This window comes from Cetorhinus maximus, chromosome 4 (assembly GCF_964194155.1).
Source record: "Cetorhinus maximus chromosome 4, sCetMax3.hap1.1, whole genome shotgun sequence".
Lineage (NCBI taxonomy): Eukaryota > Metazoa > Chordata > Chondrichthyes > Lamniformes > Cetorhinidae > Cetorhinus > Cetorhinus maximus.
In genome coordinates, this window is record NC_135882.1 from 14,223,819 (window position 1) to 14,236,378 (window position 12,560).

General features: G+C 43.9%; 1 protein-coding gene across 1 annotated transcript in view; it reads right to left on the bottom strand.

Annotated features, from left to right (window-relative positions):
• LOC144679298 (transient receptor potential cation channel subfamily V member 6) overlaps nt 1-12,560 on the bottom strand; it is a 67,557-nt gene that overhangs the window by 24,445 nt on the left and 30,552 nt on the right. Inside the window, exons 9-10 of the mRNA XM_078539678.1 lie at nt 8,404-8,571; nt 2,185-2,303 (exon numbers count right to left, since the gene is read on the bottom strand). Of these exons, the coding sequence (XP_078395804.1) occupies nt 2,185-2,303; nt 8,404-8,571 (287 nt within the window). The remainder of the gene's footprint in view (nt 1-2,184; nt 2,304-8,403; nt 8,572-12,560) is intronic.

Here is a 12,560-nt window from a genome sequence, read left to right on the forward strand (position 1 = left end):
CACCTTTAGAATGGTATCCTTTATTTTATATTGCTTTTCCTCTTTCTTCCTAACCAAACGAATTACTTCACACTTCTATGCATTAAATTTTACCCATCACCCATTCCGCCAGCCTGTCTTCTTGAAGTTTATCCTCCTCATAGTTCACAATACTTCTAAGTTTTATATCATCCTCAAGTTTTGAAATTGTGCTGGTCTAGCTCAGTTCAATTTCTGGTCATGGTAGTGGGGGATTCAGCAATGGTAATGCCATTGAATGTCCAGGTGTGATGGTTAGATTCTCTCTTGTTGAAGATGGTCATTGCCTAACACTAGCATGATGCAAATCTCATCCTGGTGACTTGTCAACTTCTTAAGTACAGTCAGCTTATATAATACCTCCTGTTTATCAATTTTCACCCCATTTAGTGTCTCAACTAGCTCCCCTTTCACTATGACTTTGGCAGCATCTTCTTCCTTTTAGAAGTCAAATGCAAGGTACTTATTTATGCCTCAGCCATGCTACCTGCCTCCATATGTAAATTCTCTTTAAGGTCCCACAATCTGTCCCACAACTCCTTTTACCACACCTTTACTATTTATATGTCTATATAAAGACTTTTGCATTCCCTTTAATTTTAGCTGCCAGTTTCTTCTCTTATTTGTTTATCACTTCCCCTCTGAACCTTCTTTATTCAGCCTGATTCTCTATTTGCCCAGGTTTGTACCCTGGAGAGGACACTCCAGTTTCGCTGAACACAGAATTCACAACCAAAGCACAAACTATCATCTAACAAGGCAGCTGGCTGCCAGATCTCTCAATTGTATTAAGCACCTGACATCTGTCATATGCACCCTTTTTCTGCTTCATCTTACTCTCTATCTCTTTTGTCACCTAGGGAGCTCTGGATTTGTTTGACACGCCTTTCCCATTTGTGGAGATGTACCTTGTCTCCGAATGTAGTCAAAGCAAAAGACACTGTGAATCATTACTTGCTTCTTCTGCGATTGTTCATTCTTACAATTTTACAAGTTCTGATGCACTTATTCCACTGGCACAATTGCAGTAGAACAGAATCCAGAGTAATCCAAAGTGGAAGCTACAGACAGTATCTTGAATTCTGGGGTGGAATCTTTAGCATGGTTGGAACAGGCACATTGAACCTGTAATCAGGCACCAACTTTCACTGAGACCTAGAATTTTGGGCCAGTTCCAGCATAGAAGTGAGGCCCAGGGCAGGCCTTGTAGGGACAGAGCAGCCGTCAATTCTGTTACTCCTAAAGGAACTTTGTAGGTAATCCATTCTCTCCAGGATTGCTACCTGCTCCGTCTATCAGGTTGGAATCCCTACTAAATACATATTGGAACCCACAGCTGTTCTCAGCAAGCTTCGGTTCCTTTGGGCCAATGGGATGGTGTACTAGGGAAACCCTGAAACTCCCTGAGCTATGCCCCTATGATGCAAAGGGGACCAAAAATAGACCCAACCTTCCCCACTCCATCCCACCTTCTACAATCTACACAAACTATAACATTATCCTGCAGTTTCTAGTTATCCACAGGGAACTTGATGAAAGTGTCTGTTTTAGAAAACCTGGCATCAGTCACAGTGAGCATGCACTGCTAACTGCAGACTGATGGTATTTATATTCTCCATCTTTCTTATCTCATTCTATAATCCACTGTCATCATTTTACCTAAGGAGTTTGCAGCACAGATTTTTAATGCTATCCTCCATTTGCCTAATGACCATTTAGCTTTGTGTTTACCCCCAGGAATATCAAATGAACCTTCCTCAATTTCCAAATTCTTCCGACAGATAAAGCTGCTCCTGTCACTTCTGTTCTTTGGGTTATCTTTATTATCCATATATTTCGAAATAATTATTATCTTCTTGGTGAGTCATGATTCTGTAATCCCAGAAACATCAGTAGCTTTCAGTGTTCTGATGATAGGGTTGAAATTCCTCTTTTAATGAGAAATGGGAGAGCACTTGTTAATGGCCCACTAATGAAACTGTATTGGCAGAAATTGCTCCTTTTACGGTCACACTCTTCTGCAAGCTCATCAACAGTTCATTAATTATTGAGAAATATGGGCATTTGTTAATCTTTTGTCCAAAGGAGATATATTGTCCTCTAGTCTCAACAAAATGATAAAATGTGATTTCCATCTAATGATCTGCGGGTAAACACAAGACTTACCACCAAATATGATCCAAAATGCACAAGCAAAAGGAATGTAAAACTCTCCATAAATAAAGAGGAACTTCAAGAGGTCGACGATAATCTTTCCAAGCATTACAATGAAAGGTCCCAGAGCTCTGAATGAGAAAATTAACAATATTATACAAATAAATAAATAGAAGTGTGAGATGTTACAGTTTGGTAGGATGAATAAGGAGGCCACATACTGTTTGGATAATAAGAGTTTAAATGTGACAGAGGAGCAAAGGGATCTGGAGGTACAGGTAGACAAAACACCAAAATTAGTGATGCGAGTTAATAGGGACATAAGAAAGCAAACCAATGAGTGGGTCCATTTCTAGAGGGATAGAATTGAAAAAAGCAATTCTTTATGTTTATGTTAATACTTATGTTCATGTTAACACTGGTTAGACCACACTTAGAGAACTGTGTACAGACTGATTTCCATACCATAAAGGACATTAGAGGCAAGGATTCACAAGGATAGTACCAGAATTGAACGGATATATTTATCTGCAATGACTGAACTGACTGGGCCTCTTTTCATTATAAATATATGCTACCACAAGGAATAGTTGAGGCGAATAGCATAGATGCATTTAAAGGGAAGGTAGATAAGCACATGAAGGAGAAAGGATATGCTGATACAGTTAGAGGCATTAGGACATTCATGAAGAGAGGCTCTGGAGCCTTGTGTGGAGCATAAACTCTGGCATAGATCAATTGGGCTAAATACAGACTCAATGCAATTCTATGTACAAGAAACAAATTTTTAAAATTCTAACTCTGGATATAATGCGGCTGCTGTTGTCAAAAATCACATTTACATAAAATATATAATGGAGAATGCCAAGAGGTTGGGAAGATGCTCGACCGTAACTTACCATTCTGAGAGGGTGGGAATTCAGACTGCTCTTTCCCTAATGGAAAATATTCTCAATCTTCAATCCTCGGCCCTTATGAAATTAAGTTGCCACAGCAACAATGTAGCACATTTTCCAACATATAATCACTCTTACAGAAATGCATAATAGTTTTATATACATCTGTAATGTATATATAAGAAACTTAACCTGAAGCGTCAACTCTGTTTCTCTCTCCATAGATGCTGCCTGACCTGAGTATTTTCAGCATTTTCTGTTTATATTTCATATTTCCAGCATCTGCAGTATTTTGGGTTGGATCTGGGTTGTGGAAGGCAATCCTTGAGGGGGGCCTCAAAGGCTTGGACAGAAGGGTAGAGTTTTTCTGTGGGCCTGGGAGATGCACTCCTGCTTTTTTGAGCAGCCTCACGTGATCCCTTTGAGGATCACTGGTTAGGTCTGATATAACTAGGTGAAGCATACACTGCATAAACCCAACCCGTTTCTACATGAATTTCACAATCAGGACCGTACGAAAGGCACAGGGCCCCAAAATACATATTTAAGGAGCCTGATGCCTATTTAGGCAGGCACCTGGACAACTATAAGCCACCCAAGACAATATGGCATCCAGCACACTTTTGCTCCTGATTAGCTGCAACAGATTGTGGTGCAAACTTTGGTGACCTGATACCCATTATAGAAGCACAAAACTGGTGGCTGTCAGCTTAATTTTTCCTCTATTCTTATTAATCATAAGCAACGCCACAGGAGATTTACTCTGGTGCGTGGGAGATGCTGGAGATCCGAAATAAAATTAGGAAATGCTAGAAATACGAAACAGAGTTAACGGTTCATCGTTAACCTTTTATCGGCTCTTCATCCTACATTCAGATGCTGGTGTAACAGAGATGTTACATGCAAACAACACTAGACCTCATTCTTTGCAATGATTTTAGCACACAAGTAACCGAACCAAACTTACGCATTTGACCTAAATTAAATTTTCATGATCAGATGTGCTGTCAGATGGGGGAACATTTCTCTTAATAGAACCATAGAACCATAGAACATTACAGCACAGAAAAACAGGCCACTCGGCCCTTCTAGTCTGTGCCGAAATATTATTCCGCTAGTCCCATTGACCTGCACCCAGTTCATAACCCTCCAGACCTCTCCCATCCATGTATCTATCCAATTTATTCTTAAAACTTAAGAGTGAGCCCGCATTTACCACATCAGATGGCAGCTCATTCCACACTCCCACCACTCTCTGAGTGAAGAAGTTCCCCCTAATGTTCCCCCTAAACCTTTCCCCTTTCACCCTAAAGCCATGTCCTCTCGTGTTTATCTCTCCTAATCTAAGTGGAAAGAGCCTACTCACGTTTACTCTGACTATACCCCTCATAATTTTGTAAACTTCTATCAAAACTCCCCTCATTCTTCTATGCTCCAAGGAATAAAGTCCTAACCTGTTTAATCTTTCCCTGTAACTCAACTCCTGAAGACCCGGCAACATCCTAGTAAATCTTCTCTGCACTCTTTCAATCTTACTGATATCCTTCCTGTAGTTAGGCGACCAGAACTGCACACAATACTCCAAAGTTGGCCTCACCAATGTCTTATACAACCTCACCATAACATCCCAATTCCTATACTCAATACTTTGATTTATGAAGGTCAGTATGCCAAAAGCTTTCTTTACAACCCTGTCTACCTGTGACGCCACTTTCAGGGAATTATGTATCTGAACTCCCAGATCCCTTTTTTCCTCCGCACTCCTCAGTGCCCTACCATTTACTGTGTATGTCCTACCTTGGTTTGTCCTTCCAAAATGCAACACCTCACACTTTTCTGCATTAAATTCCATCTGCCATTTTCTGGCCCATTTTTCCAGTTGGTCCAGATCCCTCTGCAAGCTTTGAAAGCCTTCCTCGCTGTCCACAATACCTCCAATCTTAGTGTCATCAGCAAACTTGCTGATCCAATTTACCACATTATCATCCAGATCATTGATATAGACAACGAACAACAATGGTCCCAGCACAGATCCCTGAGGCACACCATTAGTCACAGGCCTCCAGTCTAAGAAGCAATCATCCACTACCATTCTCTGTCTTCTCTCACACAGCCAATTTCGAATCCAGTTTACAACCTCTCCATGGATACCAAGTGTCTGAACCTTCTGAACTAACCTCCCATGTGGAACGTTGTCAAAGGCCTTACTAAAGTCCATGTAGACAACATCCACAGCCTTTCCTTCATCTACTTTCTTGGTAACCTCCTCAAAAAGCTCTACAAGGTTCGTTAAACACGACCTACCATGCACAAAGCCATGCTGACTATCCTTAATCAGCCCTTGGCTGTCCAAATAATTGTATATCCGATCTCTCAGAACACCTTCCAATAATTTACCTACTACTGACGTCAGGCTCACTGGCCTGTAATTACCTGGTTTACTTTTGGAGCCTTTTTTAAACAACGGAACAACATGAGCTACACTCCAATCCTCCGGCACCTCACCCGTGGCTAAGGGCATTTTAAATATTTCTGCCAGGGCCCCTGCAATTTCTACACTAGTCTCCCTCAAGGTCCGAGGGAATATCATGTCAGGCCCGGGGATTTATCTACCTTTATTCGCTGTAAGGCAGCAAGCACCTCCTCCTCTTTAATCTCTATATGTTCCATGACACTACTGCTTGTTTCCCTTCCTTCCTTATACACTATGCCAGTTTCCTGAGTAAATACTGATGTAAAGAAACTGTTTAAGATCTCCCCCATCTCGTGAGGCTCCACACATAGGTGACCACTCTGATCTTCAAGGGGACCAACTGTGTCCCTTACTATCCTTTTACTCCTAATATACTTGTAAAAACCCTTCGGGTTTACCTTCACATTATCTGCCAAAGCAACCTCATGTCTTCTTTTTGCCTTCCTGATTTCCTTCTTTAGTATATTCTTACATTTTCTATTCTCTACAAGTACCTCATTTGCTCCTTGTTGCCTATACCTGCTATACGCCTCTCTCTTCTTCTTAACCAGATCGCCAATATCCCTTGAAAACCAAGGTTCCCTATGCCTGTTAACTTTGCCTTTAACCCTGACAGGAACATGCAAACTCTGCACTCTCAAAATTTCGCCTTTGAATGCCTTCCACTTACTGAACACATCCTTGCCAAAAAACAACTTATCCCAATCTACTCTTCCTAAATCCTTTCTCATTTCCACAAAATTGGCCTTTCTCCAATTTAGAATCTCAATTCGAAGACCAGACCTATCCTTATCCATAATTAACTTAAAACTAATGACATTGTGGTCACTGGGCCCAAAATGTTCACCTACACATACTTCTGTCACCTGACCTGTCTGGTTCCCTAATAGGAGATCAAGTGTTGCATCCTCTCTCGTTGGTATCTCTATATATTGATTTAGAAAACTTTCCTGAACACATTTGACAAACTCCAAGCCATTCAGCCCTTTTACAGTATGGGAGTCCCAGTCAATATGGAAAGTTAAATTCTCCTACTATCACAACTTTCTGTTTCTTACATCGGTCTGCTATCTCTCTACAGATTTGTTCCTCCAATTCTCTCTGACTATTGGGCGGTCTATAATACAACCCTATTAGTGTGGTCACACCTTTCCCGTTCCTCAGCTCCACCCATATGGCCTCTGTAGACGAGCCCTCTGGGATGTCCTGTCTACGCACAGCTGTGATATTTTCCCTGACTAGTAATGCCACTCCTCCCCCTTTCATCCCTCCCCCTCTATCACGTCTGAAACAAGGGAACCCCGGAACATTGAGCTGCCAGTCCTGCCTCTCCTGCAACCAAGTCTCATTAATAGCAATAATGTCATAATCCCACGTGCCAATCCATGCCCTAAGCTCATCTGCCTTTCCGACAATACTCCTTGCATTGAAAAACTCCTTGCAATGAAAAAAAAATTTCGGAGGATGCATCACCTGGGATTGTTTGTGTACACCTTTTGGCTCAACAGTAGCAGCTGAAGAAAGTCGGGGACAAGTTATGTTGCAGAGAACTGTACATGACACAGGATAAATCATCTCTGCTCCCTACTTAAAGCCAATGACACTTGCTATGGTATGGTTAATAGGTACTGATAATTCTTCACTATCTTTCTAAAGTAATCACCAATCATATGTTGGAAGGCAGTGCGACAATTGCAGGAGGGGACACTACATAATTAAGCCTGTTCTTCTCATCCAATTGTTAACATGCATTTTTGAGATGGGGAGAGCAGAGAGAAAGAGCAGTAAATGTATAAAAAAAGCACTGGTTGGTAAAACTTCCTATCAGTATTGCATTCAATCTGTGAATAAAATGAATGTAGTTTTTAAATAGGCTGGATTTTATTGAATGCCGTGGTCCCTGCCAAAACTCCAACCCCCTCCCAAATCTCTTGGCTTAAAAGTTTGGTGGGGAGCCCCATCTATGATTCTGCTGGCTGCCCTGCAGCAATTCAATGCAGCGTTAATTGCCTTCAGGCAAGGCTTGCTCCCCTATCTCAGGAGGGAGTCCCGATTGGCCAGCAGTGCTAGGTGGGAGTGGTGGCCACTGCTGGGACTACAGACAGTCCTGACAAAGAGGAGCATGGGCTTAAAATAAATCCAGGGTATTGTCGGGACGAGGCTGGCAGGGTCAGACATGGGGTTTGGGGTTTGGGTCTGAGAGGCCAGTGGGGAGGGTAAGGGCTGGTGGCGGGCAGCAGGGGCTGGTGGTGGAAGAGAGCTGCCTCTGATGGACCCAGGAGCTGTCCTGCAAAGGAGGTCTCACCAACCCCGTCCAACATGAGCCTGTACAGCTAAAGTTGCCACTCATCCCATAGGTCACGGGCCTCACCCCAACGTGGAGAAAATAGCAGCAGAAGCAGGATGAGGCCCTTAAGTGGCTATTGCCACTTAAAGTCCTCAATAAGCCCCAGGGCAGACAGGCCACCTGACACCTCCACCACCCACTGTAAAATTTCAGACATGTCAGAGGCAGGCAGTAAGGTGGCAGACAGGCCACCCATTGGATTTTACGAGTCCTCCTGTCTAGAAATCCATCAGCTGGGGACTCTAAAATCCAGCCCCGCATTTTAGAGAATAATAGTCATAAAATCACTGCAGCAAATTTCAAACCTGAAATTGAGCAGTAGAACTCTCATGTGAACTATGATTTTTTTTAAAACAAACCAAATGGAAATATAAGAGAATGTAATGCATAGAATTCACCTGCATTACTTTATGCATCATGGAACGTGTATTGCAGTGTTGAGAACAGGGAAGGAAAGTATCATAATCAAAAGACATCTTATTTGAGGGAAAAGAACAAATCAGTGAGCTACACACCTGATAGCTCGGACGTGCTTCATGAGCCGAAGCCAAAGGAATATGATAGTCACAGCAAATAGTCGAATGTGCGCAATGTGAATAAAGTCATTGTCCGTTGTCAGATCAACCACATGAGTTGCTATCAGAGCAAAGAGCAGCAGATAAACCATCCAGTCAAACAGGTTCCTGGAAAAAAAAATGGCAATAGTTATGTTAAGTATAAGCAAGTACAGTTGGTGCTCAGCATTAATATACTAACAATGCTGCAGAACAGGTACAGTTTGACTTGAATTTTCACAAAGCTGGAGAAGCTCCATGCCTTAGCCAAAATGGTGCCCGAGCCCCGATTCTGGAAGTCCCTTCCCCCGAATTTGGCACACACCATTTTCGCCAGGGGTGTTGGGGGAGAGGGAGGCGTAAGAACTGGAGTGGGTTATAGTTTGCACATCTATGGTTCAGGGAGGCAGCTGCACATGTAAAAGTGCTGCTGCCTTCAAACGAGTGCAGTTTTCATTACTGGGATGACCAAACCACAACTCGTGGTCTTTAGATATTTGAGGAAAAGGTCTAAAGCTGCCAGAGTTTTTTTTGGAAATGTTGGATATCCTTTTGGAGAGGTAAGGTGCCCCTTTGGGAGAGGTAAGATGCCCCTTTGATATTGTTAAGAATAGACATGAATGTGCATAAAAAGTGGATAAACTCAGTGGAACTGTCAAGCTGTCAAGTCAATTAAATTCCAAGCCCTGGAAATTTTGGGGGGAAAAAAAAACAGCCTGTTGTAACTCAGCTTGTAATTTCACTTGCTCTCCTAAGTCTAAGGGGTATCATTATAGGATTAGTGCTGCTTAACTGCTTCCACAACCTATCATTATCACAAATGGGCCTTCTTGGTTCACAGTTTGATTGACAGCTCCATGTGGTTATAAAGAGATTAGCTGTCTTTGATGTGTTTTCATAAAGGATTATGTACTTGGAAGGAGTTTAAATGTATAGTTTTTTTAAGGAATTCGTGTTTTTTTTTTAAATAGTGAAGCCTGCAATATACATTTAGGACTTCATTTTATTTCATCTCACCATGGCTCCTGAGGTCTGCACATGGTGGATACTGGGTGAGTTGGCATGGAAGGTGTAAATGTAAAGGATGGTGGGTCGGGGTCATGGGTTGGCATGAAATGGCAGTAATTTGGGATAGGGGCTTTAAAGGGCCATGAGGGTGATTACAGGAGCATAGGTTGGCTGAGGGGCCATGGGGGTGTGGGGGCATGAGGTGGCATGGAGTGTGTGAGTTAGCATGGAGGGTCTGAGGGGCATGAGGCATGGGTAGAGGCATAGGTTGACATGGATGAGGCATGGGGAATCTGTGAGAAGGTGAAGAGGCATGAGGGGTGCTTTTGGTTTGATTGTGGTTTTCTTTAAAAAAGAATTGGGATGAAGTCCGTGAGCACCAAGGCAGGTCATTTAACCAACCCGCCTCAGCACGCAGCATACCCTGTGTCTGGCTCCAGACTCTTTCTGGGAGTGGCGGACCCGACTCAAGTTACAACCTGGCCCCTCTGACACCACCAACCCTACATCCCCCGCACAACCCCAGGGATCAAAATCAGAAGATTAGGGGAATTTTCTCCTGCATCAGGTACAATCCTGACTTGGGAGCTAAAATTCAGCCCTTTTAATCCTACTCTACCTCCTTTCAATCCAAATTAGGTTAACTGGCTGGGTACTGATTAGAGGCAGCTGTCTCTCCCAATAGAGTGGAGGGATAATTGGAGAGGAGAATTGCACTTGGGCAGTGTCTCCACTCCTCCTTAGTCATTGACAGAAGACATTGGCAGCAGCATGCTATGCACCCACCCTTTGTTCCATGAATCAGGGCAGACTGAGGAAGAATGGGGGTTGAAAGTACAGAAATTATCAATGTACCTGAACATCAATATCCCCATCAAAACACATGGGGCAGAATTTTTCAGTCAGCGTGTGGGAGCGGGCCCGACACACCAACGCATAAAATGGCGCGCAATGACATCAGGCATGCGTCCCGATGTCATCGCGCTGAGTAGCGATGTTTCGTTCGGCGGGCGTGCGCCAGAGTCAGCTGCGTGCCCGCCAATATGTAAACGGCCTAATAAGGCCATTAAGGATCTAGTTAAGGTTATTGTAAATGCTGCCCGTCACCTTAAGGTTGGTGGGCAGGCGAAAATCTAAGCGGCCTTCGCGTTTTTTAGGAAACCTCATCCACGAGCAGGATGAGGTTTCCTAAGGTTTTTATTAAATAAATAAATAAAAATTTCATTAAAATAAAAAATGTCCCATCTCATGTGACACTCGAGGGGACATGTTTAAATAAAATTATAAATCTCTTATTTAATAATTTCAGAAGCCCTTCAATCTCCCTGAGGCACGGAGCCGCCTCAGGGAGATTGAAGCCCTGCGCGAAAGAGCACTGGCCCCGACTCTCCCTCCTCGCACAGGTAGCGCTAAGCGCTGCCGCTCGCGTATTACGCTGGACAGGCCTTAACTGGCCCGCCCGCGTAAAATGGCGGCACGGAGCCAATCACGGGTGGCTCCACAACCGCCCTTGCCTGCTCCCACCGAGCTCGCCCGCCAACTGAAAAATTCTGCCCATGATTACTAAAACACTGGACACACAAAATGAAGAACTTGCATTCAACAGTGCCTTTCATCACCTCAGGATGTCCTAAGGCGTTTTACTTCTGAAGTACTTTTGAAGAGCAATCTCTGTTTTATTGTATAAAGCTCAGCAGCCACTTGCACACAGCAAGCTCCCACAAACAGGGATGAAATGAAGCGATCAAAGCATCCAGAAGAGCAGGCAAAAAAAGAGGACTCAGAGGCTGTGGCCACCACCCAGAAGAGCAGGTGAAAAGAGGACCTGGAAACAGTCCAATTCAGTCCAGTCTGTGGCTCCAGATGAGAGCAGTGACCGTGTTCTGAGAGAAATCAAAGTGTGGCATCACAGGAAAACAGATGTGATTGGTTGGTGACTATTTTGCTCATTTACAATCAAAACTCATGTAATTTATTAGTAATTTTAGGGGGAGAATCTTCTCCCTGTCGGGCGGGCGGATCGGGAGTGGGCGCGAAGCTGATCATCGCCTGCGATCGACTGCGCGCCGCCATTTAGCGTGGGCGGGCCAATTAAGGCCCAGCCAGCGTGACGTGCACCTGGAAGCGCTGAGCGCTCCCTGTACGGGTGGGGGGGGGGTAAGGGAGAGTCGGGGCCTGCGCTCTTTCACGCATGTGCGTGAAAGAGCACAGAAGCCTCAGGGAGATTTCTTGGCTTATGGAAAATTTAAATAAAGAAAAAAAAATATTCAGACATGTCCCCTCATGTGACAGTGTCACATGAGCTGGGACACGTCAATCAATTTTAATAAAATATTTTACTAAATATACCTGTGGGTGAGGTTTCATGATAAATGCGAATGTTGCCTGGGCTCTTCGCCTGCCCGCCAGCCTTATGGTTGGAAGGGCAGCCCTGTTAATTGATTCAAGTGGTTTTTGAATGGCCTTCATTGGCCTTTGACCGTTTGGCAGGCGCGCAGCTGACTCCGGTGCGCGCCCGCTGAACTGACGATCTGAATGACGCGATGTGACGTCGGGATGCATGCCTGGCATCATCGCGCATCATTTTACATGTCGGCAAGTGGGGCCCGCCCCTGCACGCCGACCAGAAGATTCAGGCCTAGGATTTTATCAGTTGTAGTATAAGGTTTACAAGCTGTAGTAAAGCTTATTGGGAGCTGCAATGTTTATTAATTGTAAATTAATTAAGAAAAATTAATTAACACATACTAAAGATGGCAGGGTAGATGGTGTATTGCGACTGCAGAATGTGGGAGATCCTGGATACCAGTACGATCTGGGGCAAACATTTCTGCAGTAAGTATCTGCGGCTTGAGAAGCTTCAGCTCAGAGTTGTTGAGCTGGAGGCAGAGCTGCAGACACTGATGCATCAGGGAGGGGAAAAGTTACTTCGACACTTTGTACCAGGAGGCAGTCACAGCCCTGAGGATATGGTCTTCTGATTTGGTCAGTGGTCAGGGACAGAGGGTGTGACTATGAGTGAGGCAGGTATGGGGACCCAGAAAGTAGAAGTGGAGGAGCCTTAATTGTCCAACAGGTTTGAGGTTCTTCAGCCTGTATGGACGAAAGCG